This window comes from Rhinoraja longicauda, chromosome 14 (genome assembly GCF_053455715.1).
Source record: "Rhinoraja longicauda isolate Sanriku21f chromosome 14, sRhiLon1.1, whole genome shotgun sequence".
In the NCBI taxonomy this organism is placed as follows: domain Eukaryota; kingdom Metazoa; phylum Chordata; class Chondrichthyes; order Rajiformes; family Arhynchobatidae; genus Rhinoraja; species Rhinoraja longicauda.
This window is the reverse complement of record NC_135966.1, coordinates 44486711-44507059: the sequence shown is the minus strand read 5'-3', so window position 1 is coordinate 44507059 and position 20349 is coordinate 44486711. Positions and strand designations below refer to the sequence as shown.

The 20349-nt window shown below is 41.9% G+C and overlaps 1 protein-coding gene across 2 annotated transcripts in view; it reads left to right on the top strand.

The window, feature by feature from the left end:
- Positions 1-4812: 4812 nt before the first annotated feature.
- LOC144600237 (eukaryotic peptide chain release factor subunit 1) overlaps positions 4813-20349 on the top strand; it is a 41244-nt gene continuing 25707 nt past the window's right edge. Inside the window, exons 1-3 of one of the 2 annotated variants that reach the window (XM_078411788.1) lie at positions 5018-5126; positions 10828-10980; positions 19149-19324. In XM_078411788.1, coding sequence (XP_078267914.1) covers positions 19162-19324 — 163 coding nt within the window. In that variant the 5' untranslated portion in view covers positions 5018-5126; positions 10828-10980; positions 19149-19161. Of the gene's footprint in view, positions 5127-10827; positions 10981-19148; positions 19325-20349 lie in introns of both variants that reach the window. The other variant, XM_078411787.1, reaches the window with a different exon arrangement.

Here is a 20349-nt window from a genome sequence, read left to right as displayed (position 1 = left end):
GCACAGAAGTGTTGGCATTTGGATTTGGATATAATTTGAAACAGGAAAGGTAAGATGTTAGAGGACTTTGAAAATAAAGAAGAGAATTTTTTTTAATGAGCTGCTGACAGTTTGGCAATCAATATAAAGTGATAGATCAGAACTACGCCACCATGCCTTGCCAACATTGTAGTATTCTATTCCCTTTCACATCCATTTAGTAATGTCAATGTTCCAGGTCAGACAATATTTGTCGAAGCAAATGGATAGATGACATTTCTAGTTGGGACCCAAAAAATATTCTCAATCTGAAATGCCAGGCCATTTTTCTCCAGTGTAAGATGTGAGAACAAGACATCAAAGGGATCCAGGAAAATATGGAATAGATCATTGTTCGCTAGGAGAAGATGACAACAAAGCAAACAGATAAAATGTAATCGGGGACAGTCAGATTGGTCGGAGAACCGGGAAGGGGGAGGGAAGGAGAGAGAGGGAAAGCAAGGGTTACTTGAAGTTAGACAAGTCAATATTCATACCGCTAGGGTGTAAGCTGCCCAAACGAAATATGAGGTGCTGTTCCTCCAATCTGTACTGGACCTCACTCTGACAATGGAGGAGGGCCAGGACAGAGAGGTCAGTGTGGGAATGGGAGGGGGAGTTTGTGTTTAGTAACCGGGAGATCGGGTAGGTTTAGGCAGACTGAGCAGAGGTGTTCAGCGAAACGATTGCCGATCCTGCGCGTGGTCTCGCCGATATATAGGAGTCCACACCTGGAACAGCTGATACAGTAGATGAGGTTGGAGGAAGTGCAAGGAACCAGCATCTGCACTTCCTTACCTCACAGGGAAAGGGGTGAGATAGGAGCTGGCAAGTGACAGGTGGATTCTGGTGAGAAGGGGTTAATAGACTGATGTGAGAGGGAAGGATGGTAGTGATGTGAAGACAATGGCTGCAGATGATGGTATCTGATAATAAAAGTTGATTAATGGAACTAGATAAGGGAGGGATAGTGGACAGAAGGGAACAGTGAGAGGAGGGACAGTGGACCAAGTGGGTTGAGAGTATGGATGATAGATGGAATCAGGTGGGGATGAAGTGGAAAAAAACTGGGTAACGGAGCTGGTTAGAGATTTGGAAAGAAATGGGTGTTTAGGTGGGCCTTGGTGGATAGAAGGAGAGAGAAAGGGACGAGGACGGATTACTTGAAATTGAAGAATATAGTGTTTACATCATTGGGTTATAGACTACCCAGTCTGAATATGAAGTGCTGTTCCTCTAGTTTGCCGCATATCATGTGCAGTGCTTTGTTTCTCTGCGATTCTACCTGTTGTGATTACTTCACATCTGGTTCCCGGGCAATTAGCCATTCTTTGTCACGGAGAGTAGGCAAATTAAAAGACTGCAAGGGCCCTCACAACCAATCTATTTAGTCTGCTCCCCTTTTGTCCAGAGTGCCCAATAACTTCATTTAAAAATTGGAGCTATGTTTATATTGCAGTGTATACACTAAAGTCTACATTAATCCCCATGTTTTGTTAAGCAAAATTAGGCTAGAATAATGTTTTTAGAGAGGAGTAAGGAGTTGAACACATTTGGTCAGGATGCTTGTCAGAATTATGGAAGGAAAGTAAAATGGATGCTTCTAGACAGCCATAAACCTGACCATCTTTTGGAGAACTTAAAGATTCAAGAAAAATGGTAACCACATTGATCTTGCAAATTACAATAACTAATCACACCATTGACATTCAAGCATTTGGTAAAAGCCAAAGCATGATAACACACAAAGAAAGCAAGAGTTGGAGTTACAGAGCATCTTTCAGTGTCAGTTCTTTCTAATGTCAGTGTACTTATGATGTGCAGTGGCAGTCAGACTGAACAAGTGACATAAATAGCCTCAAAAACATCTCCTTCAAATATGAACAAACAATGCTCCGTTAGCATATCCCCAAATTTGCCGTTTAATATCTGCCTTATCATGAGATTGTTTCGTATTTTGCATCAGGCAGAATAAAAGGATTTGAAGATTGGATGTATCATGGAGCCCACATAATTTCTCATTTATTCTACTAGTATACAGCAGGTTTTATCCATGTAAAATCATGCTCAATATAGTTTAGGTTTCTTTCACGCTCAGTGTTCATGCATCTTTCAAACATTTTGATTGGTTCATTAGAAAGACATTTGCAATGCTGCTTGTCTTTGCTTTGTCTTTGTTTACGATTGTCTGTTTAAGGAGAACAAGAGTTGAGACCCCTCTCTTTGCTATTGTACGTTCTTTTTTAGTACCTGCACTGATGTACAGCACTTTGGTCAACGTGGGTTGTATTTAAATGTGCTATACAAATAAAATTGACTTGACTTGACTTGACTTGACTCTATCCTCGCCCAAGCAAACCCCACACCTACTACTGTGGTGGATAGATATAACATTCAGACATTTACATTTTTCTCTCCTGGGGCATCAAGATAATGAGATTTGTTTGATGTCATTAGGCACAAAAAGCTGGAGTAACTCAGCGGGTCAGACGGCATACCTGGAGAAAAGGAATAGGTGATGTTTTGGGTTGCGACTGAAGAACGGTCTCAACCCAAAACGTCACCTATTCCTTTTCTCCAGAGATATTGTCTGACCCATTGAGTTACTCCAGCTTTTTGCGTCTATCTACGGTTTAAACAAGCATCTGCAGTTTCTTCTGACACATTTTGTTTATTGCCATATATATACCAGGTGCAATGAAATTCCATGTTCTTAGAACAGTTCTGCAGAGAAACATGCCCTTTGGCCCAAAATGTCTGTGCCAAACAAGATACCAAGTTAAACTAATCTCCGCTGCCTGTATGTGATTTATAGCCTTCAGTTCCTTGCAAATCCATGTGCTTATCTAAAAACACTTAAATGCCTCATTGTGTCTGCTGCCACCACCTCTCCTGGCAGTGCATTCCAGGCACCCACCACTCTTTGTAAATAAACTTGTCTCGCACATCTTTGCCCCTCTCACTTTAAAGCTATGCCCTCTAGCCTTTGATTGTTCTCCCATGAGAAAAAGGTTGACTGTCTACCCTATTAACGCTTCTCATAATATTATACATTTCACATGAAACTGATGGAGTAAACAGTTTATGGTAGTGATAAATACAAAAATAAAGAGAAAGATTAAAACAAAACAGCAGTATAGTGCAAAGACTGTTGTGCAATCTGAAAAAAAATCTCCCTGCAATCCCAGCACATCTAAACAAACTTCTCAGCTCAGGGTGATATTGCACTCGGTGACTTCACTAATCTAAGATGAACATATTATCTGAAGGCCATGGTTGGCATGGATGTGTTGAGCCAATGAGCCTGTTGCCGTGTTGCATAACTCTGTGGCTTGCTCACAGAGAATTTTTACAATGTTCACTGCTTTTATTTTAGGTGATAATTCTATGCCTTGCCAGCTGAATTAGTATAAAGAATTATTTCAAATTATTAATATATGCTAAGTATACATATATATATCCTATAGCAGGTAGGATACATTATATATATATCCTCCAGCAGGTAGGATCCTATAGCAGGTAGCATGGTTTGGCAATAGGACAATGGGGGGGAGGGGGTGGAATTAGTGCTTTTGCAACACCAATAATGTAATGTGTAAGAAGGAACTGCAGATGCTGGTTTAAACCGGAGATAGACACAAAATACTGGAATCACTCAGTGGGACAGGCAGCATCTCTGGAGAGGAGGAATGGGTGATGTTTCGGGTCGAGACCCCTCTTCAGATTGGTTAGGAATAAGGGAAATTAGAGATATAGACGGTGATGTGGAGAGATAAAGAACAATTAATGAAAGATATGCAAACAAGTAACGATGATATAGGAAACAGGCCATTGTTAGCTGTTCGTTGGGTGAAAATGAGACGCTAGTGCGACTTGGGTGGGAGAGGGATAGAGAGGGATTACAGGGGTTACCTGAAGTGAGACAAATCAATATTCATACCACTGGGTTGTAAGTTTCCCGAGCGAAATATGAGATGCTGTTTCTCCAGTTTGCGTTTAGCCTCACTCTGACAATGGAGGAGGTCTAGAACAGAAAGGTCCGTGTAGGAATGGGAAGGGGAATTAAAATGTCCAGCAACCGGGAGATCAGGTAGGGGGTTCAGGCGGGATGAGCGAAGGTGTTCCGCTAAACAATCGACCAGTCTGCATTTGGTCTCGCCGATGTGTAAGAGTCCACATCTTGATCAGCGGATACAGTAGATGCGATTGGAGGAGGTGCAAGTGAACCTCTGCCTAACCTGAAAGGACTGTTGGGGTCCCTGGACAGAGTTGAGGGAGGAGGTATAGCGACAGGTGTTACATCTTCTGCGGTTGCAGGAAAAACTACTTGGGGAGGAGGTGGTTTGGGTGGGAAGGGATGAGTTAACCAGGGAGTTGCGGAGGGAACGGTCTCTGCGGAAGGTGGAAGGCGGTGGAGATGGGAAAATGTGGCTAGTGGTGGGATCCCGTTGGAGGTGGCGGAAATTTTGGAGGGTTATGTGTTGTATGTGACAGCTGATGGGGTGGAAGGTAAGGATTAGGGGGAACGGTCTCTGTTGCGAGCAGGGGGAGGGGGAGCAAGGGATGTCGCTTTAAACTGCGGAACGTGACAACCAGGAAGCGGGGCAATGGGAACTGGTATAACTACAACTCCCATGATGCTCAGGGTCGCCACGCCCACTTCCTGCTGTCCGCGCAGGGGGAGCGGGCCGCGGCCAATGGGGGAGAGTGTTGGTGGGAGGTGGGGCGGCGGGTGTGACGAATAGGCGGGAGGGTTGCTGGCGGTGACGTCGGGCGGGCGATCCATGTGAGTTGTCGCACACGCTGAGCCGGTGCCTGACGTCAGGGGCGGGGTGCGGGCCGAGCCGGAGCGAGGGGAAAAGCAGCCAAGCCGGGGCTCGGGGGCCCACTCTGCTGCGGGTAGTGTGGTGGCGGTGTGTGTGTGTGAGTGAGTGAGAGTGTGTGTGATTGTGTGTGAGGGGAGCCAGTCTCTCACGACCCGTCTCTCTCGCCCCGCTGGAGCAGCCGCACCACCAGAATAAAATGGCGGACGACCCGACCGCAGCCGACAGGAACGTGGAGATCTGGAAGATCAAGAAACTCATCAAAAGCTTGGAGGCCGCCAGAGGGTGAGCGCACCCTCGCCGAGCCGCACTGGGGCTGCCCCAGTCACCCCGCGCCGTCCCCCCTGCCCTCCGCAAAGCTAGGACGAGGGGCAAGGGGAGGCGGGAAGTGTGGAGGGAGGAGGGATGGTCACCATTGCAACCAGTTGTTTTAAAATGGGTCTGAGTGAGAGCTGCTACCTTGCGCCAACTTCATTCGGGACCCAGTCACCTTTGTTCCTACCTACTTGTCAAAACATATGTTACCAGCCTTCAACGTACTGCCAGTGTTTCGAAACTAACGAAATGCAGGCATTGTACGTTACTGGTTACACTTTTTGTACACACACACACTTAAATCTGTTGCTCGAGCCGAGAAAATGTCAAATGAAGGCGATTGAATACGCAGAACAGATATCTCGTGAAAGATTTGTGCTTTGCAGAATATAAGCCGAAACCATACTGAGGGTCCAGTTTCAATTGGCATTCAAATTGGTATTCAAAGGGTGAGGTTGTAGCCCCTCGATCTGTTTATGAAGGAAATGATCGGGAGCACTGGTTGATCACAACTCGTGTTACCCAGTGACTCCCCAAGTTTTACACAGTTGTGGTTATCAAGCCCGAAGAAATGGTATTATGATGTGAGGCATTGCAACTTTGGGAAACTTATGGGGTTTACAATATTTCTGTGATGTGACATAGTTCATAAGTTATTAATCTATAAGTAATAATAACTTTAATTATTTAAAGGAATTGGACAACCCATCTGGGGAAATGTAGGCAGTGCTCACTCCTGCCAGATTGGAAGAGGTTGTGAGACTATTTATTCTGTTGTGTTGTATTTCATGAAACTGTCAAAGGAGTGAGGCAGAGAGATAATAAAGTCCAGTTTTACAATTGTTAGCCCTTGATACTATTGAAGTTGACGTGTGTATTACACAAAACTGGGGAGTATTGTAAATATTGGTTGGGTGAAATGTCCTGTACGTTGCTTACTGTCGTAATTTAATTTGGCTCATCGTTGAGTTGTTGAGTGTCGGTGCTGGTGTTAACTTAAGTTTTTGGTGTGCATTGAATAATGTCTCCAGAATTAGTAAAACGTGTAATTGATGCAGACCTAAATTATTTCCCCATTTAAAGTTGTGGATAATACAGATTCAGCACACCTTTGTGTGCCACTTTCTGTTTCTTTTCATGGGATTGGATAAAACATGTGTGTTATTACTAGACAGAATTAACAATTGAGTGGACTACACTATGGTATCTGTAATTTGTTACCACATGGACCTGTTACTGCTAGTATTACTCAATTTTGCACAGCACAAAAAAAACTATTCAGGTTTGACACTAGTTTGATAAGACAGAAATTGCACGTTGACATGTATTACACATACTTCTGAATGCTTTGGTTACTCTTGTCCCAAAATGCTTAGCAGAGGATGAATTTATCACTTGGACAATTGTTGGTGATGTAAATCCAAGGTACACGGAAAAGGAAGTGAAAATTTCAGGAGAGCCAAGTTCTTGGAACATTCTCGGGTTAAAGATGATTATACCAATAGCCATGGAAAATTAGGGAATGAGGATGCAAATTTTTGAATTGCGACTAAGCTTAAATTTCATTTAGTGCTTCACCAAAGGAAGGTTCGAGTCAGCAAAGCCCTGGTTTTGTAGCAGTGGTAATGTAGTTGATCCAAAGTTGATATCTATAACTTCCTCAAATTTAGAAATACCAAGAAAAGTCCTTGTTCGCTCAAGCCATACTCTTAATTGATCTTAATCTACACTTTGATTTATTAATTAACATGAATGCTTTTATTACTCTTGTATTCTGATCAGATTGCTGTGGTTTTCCTTGCAGAATTCAACCATAAATGGTTCAAGGCTAAATTGAATATTGAGTCCTATAGGATATGTCATGATTACCTGGTGTCGTCTGCATTTTCTAGTTGATGAAGGGCACATGCCTTTTGACAACTACTTAGTTAACCATGCAACTTACTTTATTTACCCTGTCAATTACATAACCATCATTTCCAAAAGGACAGAATTCTCTCAGTTATTTCAGTTATTTTTGTCTGTCCACAATTGCTGACACAAAGTAAACTGGGTGAGGACCAGCAATTGAACTGTGAAGTCTGGTTATTGTTTCTTGTGAAACCATTTGGAAATTTTATATGCATGGCTGGAGGCATTGGGTTTGTGTTTAGGCTGAGGAATTTTCACAAAAGCAATGGACATTGTGATATCTTATTCAGTTACTGTAATTTTCCTATGATAAAATGCTGCTCCAAGCAAAAGCAGATTATATATTCCACACGCACTTCCTTAATTTTCTGCTACTGAATTCTGAGCAGTCCAGCAAAGGGTTCTCACTAGTTCTCACTAGATTGTCCGTTGCCAAAATGCTTTTGGTGAAACTGTTCATTATTGCATTAGATAATTGTCACTTCAAAGTTAATCAGAATACTCTGTAGCCAAAACAGGAAAGTACAAACTAAGTCAGGATCTGCTAATGATAATTTTGTTTAAAAATCCTGTTCCCACCTGTGGAGATATTCAAACTTGGGTGGCATAGTCAGAAAAGTGATGAGACAGATCAATGTTGGTGAGAGGAGTGAATTGTTAGGATAAATTAAAATATGTATATTTGGGCTCTGCTGCTTTGGATGGAAGGTGACCTTGCTTTCAGTTTACAACACAAACAAGCCTTTCAACCCAGCTGGTCAATGCTGATGTTTATAAACCACACAAACACCCTACTGCTATGATTAACTCTTACCCTGCATTGTGCCCGATAGCCTGGACATGCCTCTGGACCACTGGTGTTTCAGTGACAATTTTTGCAAGAGCTCTGAAAAATGTTATGACCTGAAATACCAATGAAGAAAAGTCTCCTGACCCCATTGTGTTCTTGTGCTTATTTCCTGTACTATTTTGAGTGTCTTCACATTGGTTCTTTGTGATAACTGGAATTGTGCATGCTTATTGCACAATTCCAGAACAGCATTTTGGTCTTGTTCTATACATCAGTCTTTAAAGGAATGTTTAGTTTAGAGATACAGCGCGGAAACAAGCCCTTCGGACAAACGAATCCGCACAGACCAGCGATCCCCACATATCCCCCAACATCAGAAACATGTTTCTTGCCTCTAGCATGTCCAATCCCTTAATAATACAGTGCATTCAGAAAGTATTCACACCCCGTCACTTTTTCCACATTTTGCTACATTACAGCCTTATTTTAAAATTGATTACATTCATTTTTTTTATCATCAATCTACACAAAATACCCCATAATAAAGCGAAAACAGGTGTTTAGAAATTTTTGCAAAGTAATTAAAAAGAAATAACTGAAATATCACATTTACATAAGTATTCGGACCCTTTCCTATGACACTCAAATTGAGCTTATGTTCATCCTGTTTCCATTGATTATCCTTGAGATGTTTCTACCACTTAGTTGGAGTCCACCAGTGGTAAATTAAATTGATTGGACATGATTTGGAAAGGCATAAACCTGTCTATATAAGGCCCCACAGTTGACAGTGTGTCGGAGCACAAACCAAGCCATGAAGACGAAGGAATTGTCCGTAGACCTCCGAGACAGGATTGTGTCGAGACACAGATCTAGGGAAGGGTATAAAACAATTTCTGCAGCATTGCAGGTCCCGAAAAGCACAGTGGCCTCCGTCATTCTTAAATGGAAGAACTTTGGAACCACCAGGACTCTTCATAGAGCTGGCCGCCTGGCCAAACTGAGCAATCGGGTGAGAAGGGCCTTGGTCAGGGAAGTGACCAAGAACCCGATGGTCACTCTGACAGAGCTTCAGAGTTCCTTTGTAAAGATCTGAGAACCTTCGAGAAGGCACTCCACCAATCAGGCCTTTATGCTAGAGTGGCCAGATGGAAGCCACTCCTTAGTAAAAGGCACATGACAGCCTGCTTGGAGTTTGTCAAAAGGCACCTAAAGGACTCAGACCATGAGAAATGATTCTCTGGTCTGATGAAACCAAGATTGAACTCTTTGGCCTGAATGCCAAGCGGCACCGCTCATCACCTGGCTAATACCATACCTAAAGTGAAGCATGGTGGTGGCAGCATCATGCTGTGGGGATGTTTTTCAGCGGCAGGAACTGGGAGAACAGTCAGGATCGAGGGAAAGATGAACAGAGAAAAGTACAGAGAGATCCTTGATGAAAACCTGCTTCAGAGCGTTCTGGACCTCAGATTGCAACAGGACAACCACACTAAGCACACAGCCAAGACAACGCAGGAGTGGCTTCGTGACAAGCCTGTGAATGTCCTTGAGTGGCCCAGCCAGAGCCCGGACTTGAACCTGATCGAACATCTCTCGTGGGACATGAAAATAGCTGTGCATCAACGCTCCCCATCCAACCTGACAAAGCTTGAGAGGATCTGCAGAGAAGAATGGGAGAAATTACCCAAATACAGGTGTGCCAAGCTTGTAGCGTCATACCCAAGAAGACTTGAGGCTGTAATTGCTGCAAAAGGTGCCTCAACAAAGTACTGAGTAAAGGGTCTGAATACTTATGTAAATGTGATATTTCAGTTATTTCTTTTTGATTACTTTGCAAAAATTTCTAAACACCTGTTTTCGCTTTTTTATTATGGGGTATTGTGTGTAGATTGATGATAAAAAAAAATGAAAGCCATTTTAAAATAAGGCTGTAACGTAGCAAAATGTGGAAAAAGTAAAGGGGTCTGAATACTTTCTGAATGCACTGTACATGTTTCAATAAGATCCCCTCTCATCCTTCTAAATTCCAGAGTATACAAGCCCAGTCGCTCCAGTCCTTCAACATACGACAGTCCCGCGATTCCGAGATCTCGTGAACTTACGCTGCACTCCCTCAATAGTATGAAGAGGAAGTGCAGCCTAGGAGGAGAGGATTGCATAATCAACAGAGGCTGATCAGATTGGGCCTATTCTTTAGAATTTTAAAGCATGGGGGGTATCATTGAAACACCCACTCCTGGAGGTACTTGGTAAAATAAATGTTGAAGTGTTTTTAATGCTGGGAGGATCTGGGATGAGGGAATGTTCATTTCCAAAGCAGATATATAGATTTTTCCTCTTGCAGAAGATACTGGATCTTTGGAATTCTCTATCCCAGAATTGTGGAGACTACATCATTAAAGCAATTATAGTGGAAGTAGATAAATTTGTGGGTTTTTGGGATCAGCATAATTTCAAACTGGGTAATTTTACATTTTCTCACATTGGCCACCACCTTACCCACTTACCTAACTGGTTTAAAATGGGCTCTTTGTATCCTTTGCAAACCCATCTATCTTTTTGTCATCAGCAAATTTTGCTGCAGGGTGCACTGTCTCTTCATGCAACAATCATTTATTCAGCTATCTGGAATATAGAACAGTAAGCACAGGAACAGGCCCTCCAGCTCACTGGGTTTGCTGACCATTATGCTAATTTAAGCTATACATCTGCTTGCACATAGTCTATATCCCTCTATCCCCTGTCTCTGTCTAAATTCCTCAAACATTACTGTTGTACCTGTTTCCGTCACCTTCCTTGATGGCACATTCCAGTCACTGACCGCTCTCTGTAAAACTAACTTAGACCTGTGCATCTATGTCTCTCAGAACTTTATATACTTTCAGGTTGCCCCTTGCCTCTAACACTCCAGAGAAAACAGTTCATGTTTGTTCAACCTCTCCTTATAACTAATACTCTCTGATCTAGGCAACCTCTTCTGCGCCCTCTCCAAAGACTCCACATCCTTCCTGTAATGCGGCAAACTGCACACCTGACTGCAAACTTGGCCTAACATTGTTTTATTCAGCTGCATTGTGACTTCTTGATTTTTTTTTTCACTCAACAATCCAACCGATGAAGGTAAGCATGCCTTACATTACCTTTGGCTTATTTATGTTGCAAAATCTCATTGCATTAGTTTTTTTACTTTTGCATAGACTGAGTAAACAGCTTTGTGATTTGCAGGAAGAGAATAAATAATGCTTCCAGCACTCATGGCAAGACATTGTTTTTGGCTTGCACGGCTGGAGTGGTGCAGTCAGATCTATACATTATTAGACCTCTAGTTTTAACAACTCCCACAACTCTGTTGAACTGGACTATTTTCTTGGCAACCCTTTTAAACTAGATTTACATTTTTCAACTCAATTTACCATTCCTTACCACACCAGAAGAGCAGAGGATCAGGGATAGTATAGTTTTAGTTTAGAGATACAGTGCGGAAACAGGCCCTTTGGCCCTCCAAGTCCACGCCGACCAGCAATCCCCGCACATTAACACTATCCTACACGCACTGGGTACAATTTACACGTACACCAAGCCAATTAACCTAAATGTTTTTGGAGTGTGGGAGGAAACAGAAGATCTCGGAGAAAACCTATGCAGTCACGGTGAGAACGTACAAACTCTGTACAGCCAGCACCCGTAGTTGGGATCGAACTCGGGTCTCCGGTGTTGCAAGCGCTGTAAGGCAGCAACTCTACTGCTGCGCCACCATGCTGCCCATCGTCATGAGATAAAGTTGTGAATGCATGTGAATTTTAAAAAAAACTTTTGAGTGTTGCTGCTTCTGCAACTCTGGAGAAAATGAATTTGCTGCTTTCCTTTCCTTGAACTTTCAATGCCTACTTTTCAACCCCCTAAAATCCTGCTTGTGGCTAGGTGTATGTCCACATCGTATTGTAATTAAGTCAATGATCCCCTCTCCTTTTGAACATACTTGATTTTGTTTGGTTTCTCTTTTTTCTTTATTTGGGGTACGCTTTATTGAATAAAGTCACAAAACGAGTTGGGTCTTTCGTTTGTCTTACTCAGTGGTAATTGAGGTTCAATGAGGGATATTTCCTTCAGCTTTTGTGTAGTGACTGCTGTTGATGCCTTTTACTAATGGATGTCAGCACACTATTTGATCCCAACCAAGATGTTCATTTAAACTCTCGTGTTGGATTTTCTAGTAATGTCATGTGAAGTAGTGAACTGAAGAGTTGTTATAAACTTAACTTCCTGAGATGAACATTCTTCGTGGATTAAATTGTGATGTTACTAAGTACGCCCATGTATGCAAAACATTTGTTTCCATGATTTTTGTTTGAGAAATAAATGGGTGAAACGGTATGTTTTGACTGGAATTTCTAAATGGTACATTGCATTCAGAAATCACATTGCTGCATGTCATCTTTTTTGCAATGAGGTAACTTTCTAACCGACTGAACGCCCATTGTACTGCTTGGCCAGCTTTCGTTGATGGATTAATATTTCTTGTTGTCTATATCAACATTTCTCGTTTGTGGTTTGCTGACTTTCCATGAAGAAATCAATACTCTGAAGAATGTAACTACAAATGGTGTGGTGCAAGCAAACTTACAATGCTGATGAAATAACCTCTTTGACTTTTATGTCCATATGAACATAATATTACTGGGAGGTGGCCATTGAATGCCATGTGCATTCAATAAGATAATCGCTGATTCTTTAACTCAGCAACACTTGTCGGCCCTGATTCCATAATTCTTTCATTCTAACAAATCTAGCAGTTCCATCTTGATATTCAGCAACCTGCAACCTTTAGGTCAACAATCTCTAAACTAAAGCAAATGTCAAAGATATACTGCCCTCCTAGATGAAGAAAATTATTGTTGCCTCAATTGTGAATGGTCTTTTCTCCATTAATAGGCAAGTTACATTATGGAGAGGCCTAAGAGCTTTGCATAAATTGCATTGAATCAAATAGAATCTATGATGGAGTTAAGGCAATATATATTGTTTGTTACCTAATCTCAGCATTTACTTTTGGTTTGCTTTTAAGAAAACAGTAGTTTTGCTTTGGTTTTATGGACTTCAAAAGTTGGCTTGCATCTAGTGGGATAGTAAGGATCATGTGCCATAAATCATAAAGAAAACATGCTTTCCTAGGATTCCTCCTAGTTTTATTACTGCATTATCATTTTGCTTATTTCAGATTGATCTTATTCCTCAATTTGAAGAAAAACCTAACCTGAGCACCATTGAATCTCCTGACACAGGGAATATTTTGTGTAAATCCAGCTGTTATTCCACAGGAGCAATAAAAACAGAAATATTCAAAACCACTGTTTTGCTTTTCATCTGAGTAAGAATTTCAAAGTTGCATTTCTCTCAAATTTGGATGATTCTAGTCTGGTTGAGCTTGGAAAGGAGAGCTGCTAGTTTATAGTGGGCAAAGATAGCATGCTTTTTGTCCATCAAAATGTTATGCTGTCTTTTCATAATATTTCTTTTTAGCTCCTTCCCCTGCCCTGAACCAGTAATTATCGGATTAAATGGAGAGAATTTATAGTCTTATTAAACAGTTTTATAGTTTTAAAATACTATTTATTTTTTCAGTTATTTTGTAGTCTACTCATTCCACTACTCCTCTATCTCAAGTCTGGTGACCCAGCTGTTGGTATTGATATTGGGAGATTTGGTAGTGGATATTGGTATATCAAATTTATATATCCTTGTTGAAGTATTGCATTTCTGGGAGGATTTCTGGTCACCACATTTCTTTGAGGCTTTGGAGAGGGTGCAAAAGAGGTTTGCAAAAATTCTGTCTGGATTAGGGGGTATTAACTATATGGAGAGGTTGGGCAAACTTGGTTTATTTTCTCTAGAACGCTGGAGGTTGCAGGGAGACCTGAGAGCAGTATATACAATGGAGGAACATTGATAGGGTAGATTGTCAGAACCATTTCCCCAGTATGGACATGTCCAAAATGAGAGGACATAGTAGTAAGATGAGAGGGGCAAAGTTCAAAGGAGATGTGTACGACATGTTTTTTACACAGGGTAAACAAAATTGATGGCAAATAAAATAAGTTTTAAATTTGGTTACAAAAATGAATCCCCATTGTCCAACCTTTTGTCCAAGTTGTTCCAGTTGCTCAAACCGCACCAGCACGATTTTTTGATCATGTGATTGTTCTTTGATGTGTACATTAAAAGTTTCTGGGGTGAGAATTAGTGGTATTGAATTATTTTTTTGTGATTTGGATATCGACAACTTTACAAAGACAATGTCAGAGTTTTGTATTTGAACCGGTTGGCCAGAGGTGTGACTTATTCTGGGCAGCCGTGCTGTTGTCAGGCTATTTATGCTTGCCCATATTGAGTACGCTTTCTGCTTCATGGTATTGTAGGAATTGAATAGATTTTTTCAATTATAGGGATCTCAGCAGGAGTCCAAGCTGGTTCATCCATTTAGTACTTCAGACTTAAGGTGGTAACAAATACCTCTGCCTTGCCTTTTGGATATTGCCAGAGTTCTAAGATTGTGATCATGAGTGACAGCTTTAGTTTTATCTCTCTTAATTGTCTGCAGCTATTCATCATTGCAGCTTTCTAGATTGTTAAATTTATCTTTTCATTGGATTGGGCCTGTCTGTAACATGTTTCTGCTATTTGGCACACTCGCATTCCTCAGCTGTATGTTCAGCATTTCAGCCCCCGTGTTTGCAAAGGATTTCTGATGCTTTCCACATGTTGTTTCTCCCTTCCTTTATCAGGCACCCCTTTTGTCTCTGTTTCACCTTTAGCTTTTGTTACTATCTCCACCCCTCTTCCAATTACCCCAGCTTGCTTATATCGCCTATCAATTGCCAGTTCTTCTCCACTGTCTTTACCAGCTTTATCCCCTCTACTCCTTAGAAGGGTCCCTATCCGAGACATTGTCAATTTTCCTCCATGGTTGCAACCAGACGCTTTGAGTTCCTCCAGCACATCGTTTGATGTTGCCCGAGCCAAATGTTTCAAGTTTTTTCGGTTTCATTTATTTTTTATGGTGTTGGTGTGAATTTGGGTTGAGTTCAATTTTTATTCCAGAAAGCTGCTAGCAAAATCTTTTACACTGTTGGAACTATCAACTTATGATTTAGATGGTAAACCCAACAGCTTAACTGGTCTTTGATTTGGACATGAAAGGTGCAGTGGTAGTATTTCTGAAGAACACCAAGGAAATTGTCTTGGCCAGTATTTGTAACTCAACTAACATGCAACATATCTGATCATCATCACGTTGCACATCTACCCCCATGATCTTGTGGTTGACGTTCTATTTTTTCAATGCCACACTTGGGTTCATTTCTCAATCAGGCAGATTTCTAAGGGAAGCACAGTGATATGGCCAGTAGACCTGCTGCCTCAGCAGCGGGTTAAGTGACGTGGTTCAATCCTGTCTGAAACATCAGTCTGAAGAAGGGTCTCGACCCGAAACGTCACCCATTTCTTCTCTCCTGAGATGCTGCCTGACCTGCTGAGTTACTCCAGCATTTTGTGAATAAATACCTTCGATTTGTACCAGCATCTGCAATTGTTTTCTTACACATGGTTCATTCCTGACCTTCAGTGCTGTCAGGAGCTTGCATGTTTAGCTTATTTAGTTTGGATATACCGTGATAACAGGCCCCCAAGGCCCACTGAGTCCGTACCGACCAGCGATCACCCATACACCAGTTCTTCCGACACACCAGGGACAATTTACAGAAGCCAATTAACCTACAAGCCAGCATATCTTTGCAATGCGGGAAGAAACCACTCTCAGAAAACCCATGCGGTTGGTCACAGGGAGAACCTACAAGCTCCGCGCAGACAATACCCTAGTCAGGATCGAACCTGGATCACTGGCGATATAAGGCTTCAACTCTACCACTGCGCCAGTGTGCTGTCCTGTGATCGAAATTTGCAACTGTAAATTTCTGCAAGTGTGTTACATTGTGTGTGCATTCTCTTCTATGTAGCAAGTGACTTGGAAAAAATATCAATTTTGTTCCACCTCATAATTTAGAATTTTGTCAAAAATCATCTTCTGGCCCAGCCATGTTTTGCTTTTATTTCTATACACTCAGCAGCACTTTTCTGAATCTCCATTGTCCCAACTCTTTAGCCTTGGCGCCTTTCCCATTGAATCTAAAATTGCATTGTGGTTCTTGAAGATGGTTATGTAAAGTCCTCTTTCAATGTGAGAAGTCAACTTTCCTGCAGAATGAGCATTGAAATATGGCTGTGTTTATGCTGTTCTTTTTCTAAAAGCAGCTGCTGATGTTCAAAGTTGAACTGGGGCTTTAGTCCTTGTACATGCTATCTTTATCAATAGCTTGGACTTTGGTTTACAGCTTTGAGTGCTACCAGATATCAATCTATTGTAGTTTTTATCTTTATTGTTCCATTTAAACATGTGTAATTCCAATGCAATACTGAGGAAATGCTGCACTGTCAGAGATGCTGTCTTTCAGATGAGAACAAAGAACGCAGATGTTCTGTGTAGGAAGGAACTGCAGATGCTGGAGTAATTCAGTGGGACAGGCAGCATCTCTGGACCCTTCTTCAGACTAGAGTTAGTGGCAAGAGAAACGAGAGATATAGACGATGATATAGAACAAATGAATGAAAGATATGCAAAAAGGTAACGATGATAAAGAAAACAGGCCATTGTTAGCTGTTTGCGAGGTAGGAACGAGAAGGTGGTGTGACTTGGGTGGGGGCGGGATGGAGAGGGAATGCAGGGTTTACTTGAATTTAGAGAAATCAATATTCATACCACTGGGTTGTAAGCCAGCCAAGCGAAATATGAGACGTTGTTCCTCCAATTTCCATTTAACCTCACTCTTTGACAATGGAGGAGACCTAGGACAGAAAGGTCAGTGTGGGAATGGGAAGGGGAATTAGTGTTTGGCAACCGGGAGGTCAGGTAGGTCCAGGCGGACTGAGCAAAGGTGTTCAGCGAAGCGATCGCCCAGTCTACGTTTGGTCTCGCCGATGTATAAGACAATCTTGAACAACGGATACAGTAGATGAGGTTGCAGGAGATGCAAGTGAACCTCTGCCTAACCTGAAACGACCGACAGGGTCCCTGGACAGATTCGAGGGAGGAGGTATCGGGACAGATGTTGTATCTCCCGTTATTGCCAGGGAAGGTACCTGGGGAGGGGGTGGATTGTGTGGGAAGCGATGAGTTAACCAAGGAGTTGCGGAGAGAACGGTCTCTGGAAGCTGGAAAGCGGTGGAGATGAGATGATGTGACTAAAGGTGGGATCCCATTCCAGGTGGTAGAAATGTCTGAGGATTATGTGTTGTATGCAGCGGCTGTTGGGGGTGAAAGGTAAGGACTAGGGGGACTCTGTCCCTGTTGCAACTAGGGGGAGCAAGGGCAGAGCTTCGGTGTACTGAGGAGACACGTGTGAGGGCCACATCTTTGATGGAAGAGGGTGACCCCCACTCCCTAAAGAATAAGGACATCTCGGATGGTATGGAACACCTCATCTTGGGTGCAGATGCGGCGTAGACAGAGGAATTGGGAGTAGGGAATAGTCTTTGCAGGAAACTGGGTGGAAAGAAGTGTAGTTGAAATAGTTGTGGGAGCCAGTGGGTTTGTAATAGATGCCAATCGATAGTCTATTCCTGTGATGGAGACGGTGAGATTAAGTAATAGGGAGGGAGGGAGGTGTCGGAGAGGCTCCAAGTCAATTTGAGTGCAGGATGGAAATTGGTGGTGAAGTTAATAAAGTTAACTCGTGTTTTCTCGCGGGTCCCAAAATATCCCGTGCTACTATTTCAAAGGAGAGCAGAGTTACTTCTGTCAATAAAAAAATAAGCATCTCACATAACAAAGGAACAGTTTTAAAAATATCTAGCATGAAAAATAGTAGATTCTCTATACTTATCGAATCACCAGTTGCCCTCTGAGGCTATTTTATTGCCGAAAATCAAATGCGTGTTCTGCATGTTCACATTGTATACTGTGCAGTTTTGATCTCCACCTCATGGGAAAGGAAGTTACAAAGCATTTTGATCAACAAAGTACTTGGAGTGTAGTTGCTGCTGCAATGTAAGAAATGTGGCCAGTTTGCAGAGCAAGCTTCTGCAATGCTGATGAAACTCTTTCACTTGTTTTGCTTGGAAATGAATGTTGATGATGTGGGTGAGTGCTCTACTGCATTTCAACATAGTGCCATGGGGTCGTATAAAAATCAGCTTGTGAAGTCTAGGTGGAGCTTTGGTTTATTCTCTCATTTGGAAGGTACTTCAAAGATTGCAAAGGAATGATTGTTTAGTTTCAAGATTCTGCATTAGGATGAGATTGGGCATAAAGGGTCAGATGATTGCTGTTGGGAGGGTCCTGGATTGGGCGAGGAAGCTTGTTTTTGAACTTGTAATGTTAATTTTCAATTATTTAAAGATGGGACTGTCTATTATGTGGACTGATTTGTTAGAAACCCACAAATATGATGAGAAATGGTGGAATGCATCATGTGATCAAATGCATCAAATGAAAATAATTTATCTCTGGCTCTTACAACAGATTTTCCAGGGGCTAAATTAGTGGAACTGTTTTGAATTCCCTTCCATTTGAACCATTGTTTGCCTTTTTTAACGGGCTACAATGGTGGGATATCGCCATAAAACTTGCTTCCATTCCTGTGATTCCATACCATTTTAATTTCCCTGTAAAATGGCCTTTTCTGACCATCTGAGATATTTGCGTTATAAAAATCACAGTCCTTTAGAACAACAGCCATGCTGTTCAAACTGGTCTTTACGGATTGGTACACAAGATTTTGATGCCTGGTTGCCCTTTTTAATAGTGAAGACAGCTGGAAAGGAAAGGAGACCACCTGACCCGATGAAGTTGAACAAGGAATCTGCAGCTCTCATGAAATCATTTTTTAAACAAAGTTTAAATCTTTTGAACTGGTGGAGAGTACAAAGTAAATTTCAGGTTTTCCTCCCTAATGAGCAGGAATCAACTACAGTTCGAACAGATGTGTTCTTTGCTTAAAAAACAGCTTGAGAGCTGGCGGTGAAGGCTGCATGCATTGGGAATTAACATTGGAAAATTTAACACAAAATCTAATCTGCACATCTTGAGAATTAGGAATAAGAATGACTTCATCCCAAACACTCGTGGTGTATTTGGTCCATTGTTCATACTATGTTCATCATTCAAGATATTAAATTAAGTGATTAAGTTACTGGTCAGATATTTCAGTGGTACTGACTTTATTTTATTTCCTTAGGAATGGCACTAGTATGATTTCACTCATCATTCCTCCCAAAGACCAGATCTCACGAGTAGCAAAAATGTTGGCGGATGAATTTGGCACAGCCTCAAACATCAAATCGCGAGTAAATCGTCTATCTGTGCTGGGGGCCATTACGTCTGTGCAGCAGCGTCTTAAACTATACAACAAAGGTCAGTCTTTATCCATGAAACTTTCCTTTGGCTTGCTTTGTATTAGTTTTGTCTAGTTTATTATTGCCACGTGTACTGAGAGGTACAGTGAAAAGCTTTGCGTGCTATCCGGTCAAAGAAAAGGACCTTCTGCTTCCGTCCACGAAGCCAATCATCTATCCATTTGGCTAGTTCTCCCTAGAGCCCATGCGATTAACCTTCCAGAGCAGTCTACCATACGCAACCTTATTAAATGCCTTGCATCTACGGCTTTGTCCTTGTCAACCTTTTTGGTTACTTCATAAAACTCAAGTCAGATTTGTAAGACATGATCTCCTGCGCACAACACCATGCTGACTATCCCTAATCAGCCTCCATCTATCCAAATGCATATCTACCTTAGCCATCAAAATATTCTCCAGTAACTTTCCTCCCACAGATGTCAGGTTTACTGGTCCATAGTTCCCAGGCTTTTCCTTGCAGCAGCACTTGAATAGAGGCACAACTTTATTCACCCTCCAGTTATCTGGCATCTCGTGTGTCCAATGATGATTCATATATCTCAGTCAGGGCTCATGCAATTTGTGCTCTAGCTTCCCACAGTGTCTTCGGTTTTATGTGACCAGGCCCGTGTGATTGATCTACCTTCGTATGCCTTAGGACTTCCAGTATTTCCTCAATAGTAATCTGGACTGTTCTCAAGGCATCATCATTAATTGTACCAATTTTCCCAGTCGTCATGTCTTTTCTCCACGATAAAAATAGAAGAAATACTCATTGAGGACCATGACCATATCCTGCAGTTCTACACAGAGATGACTGCCTTAGTTTCTGAGGGGCATTATTTTCTCTAGTTATCCTCTTTCCCTTAACGTACTCGTAAAATCTCTTTGGATTTTCCTTAGTATTATCTGCATGTGCCCCCTTTTTCCCCTCTTGATTTCTTTAGGTATCCTCCTCAGATCCCGAAACTCAAAGGATAACGATTCTGGGCTGCCTATATCTATTTCATTCCTCCTTTTTCCTAACCAGACCTTTAGGTTCTC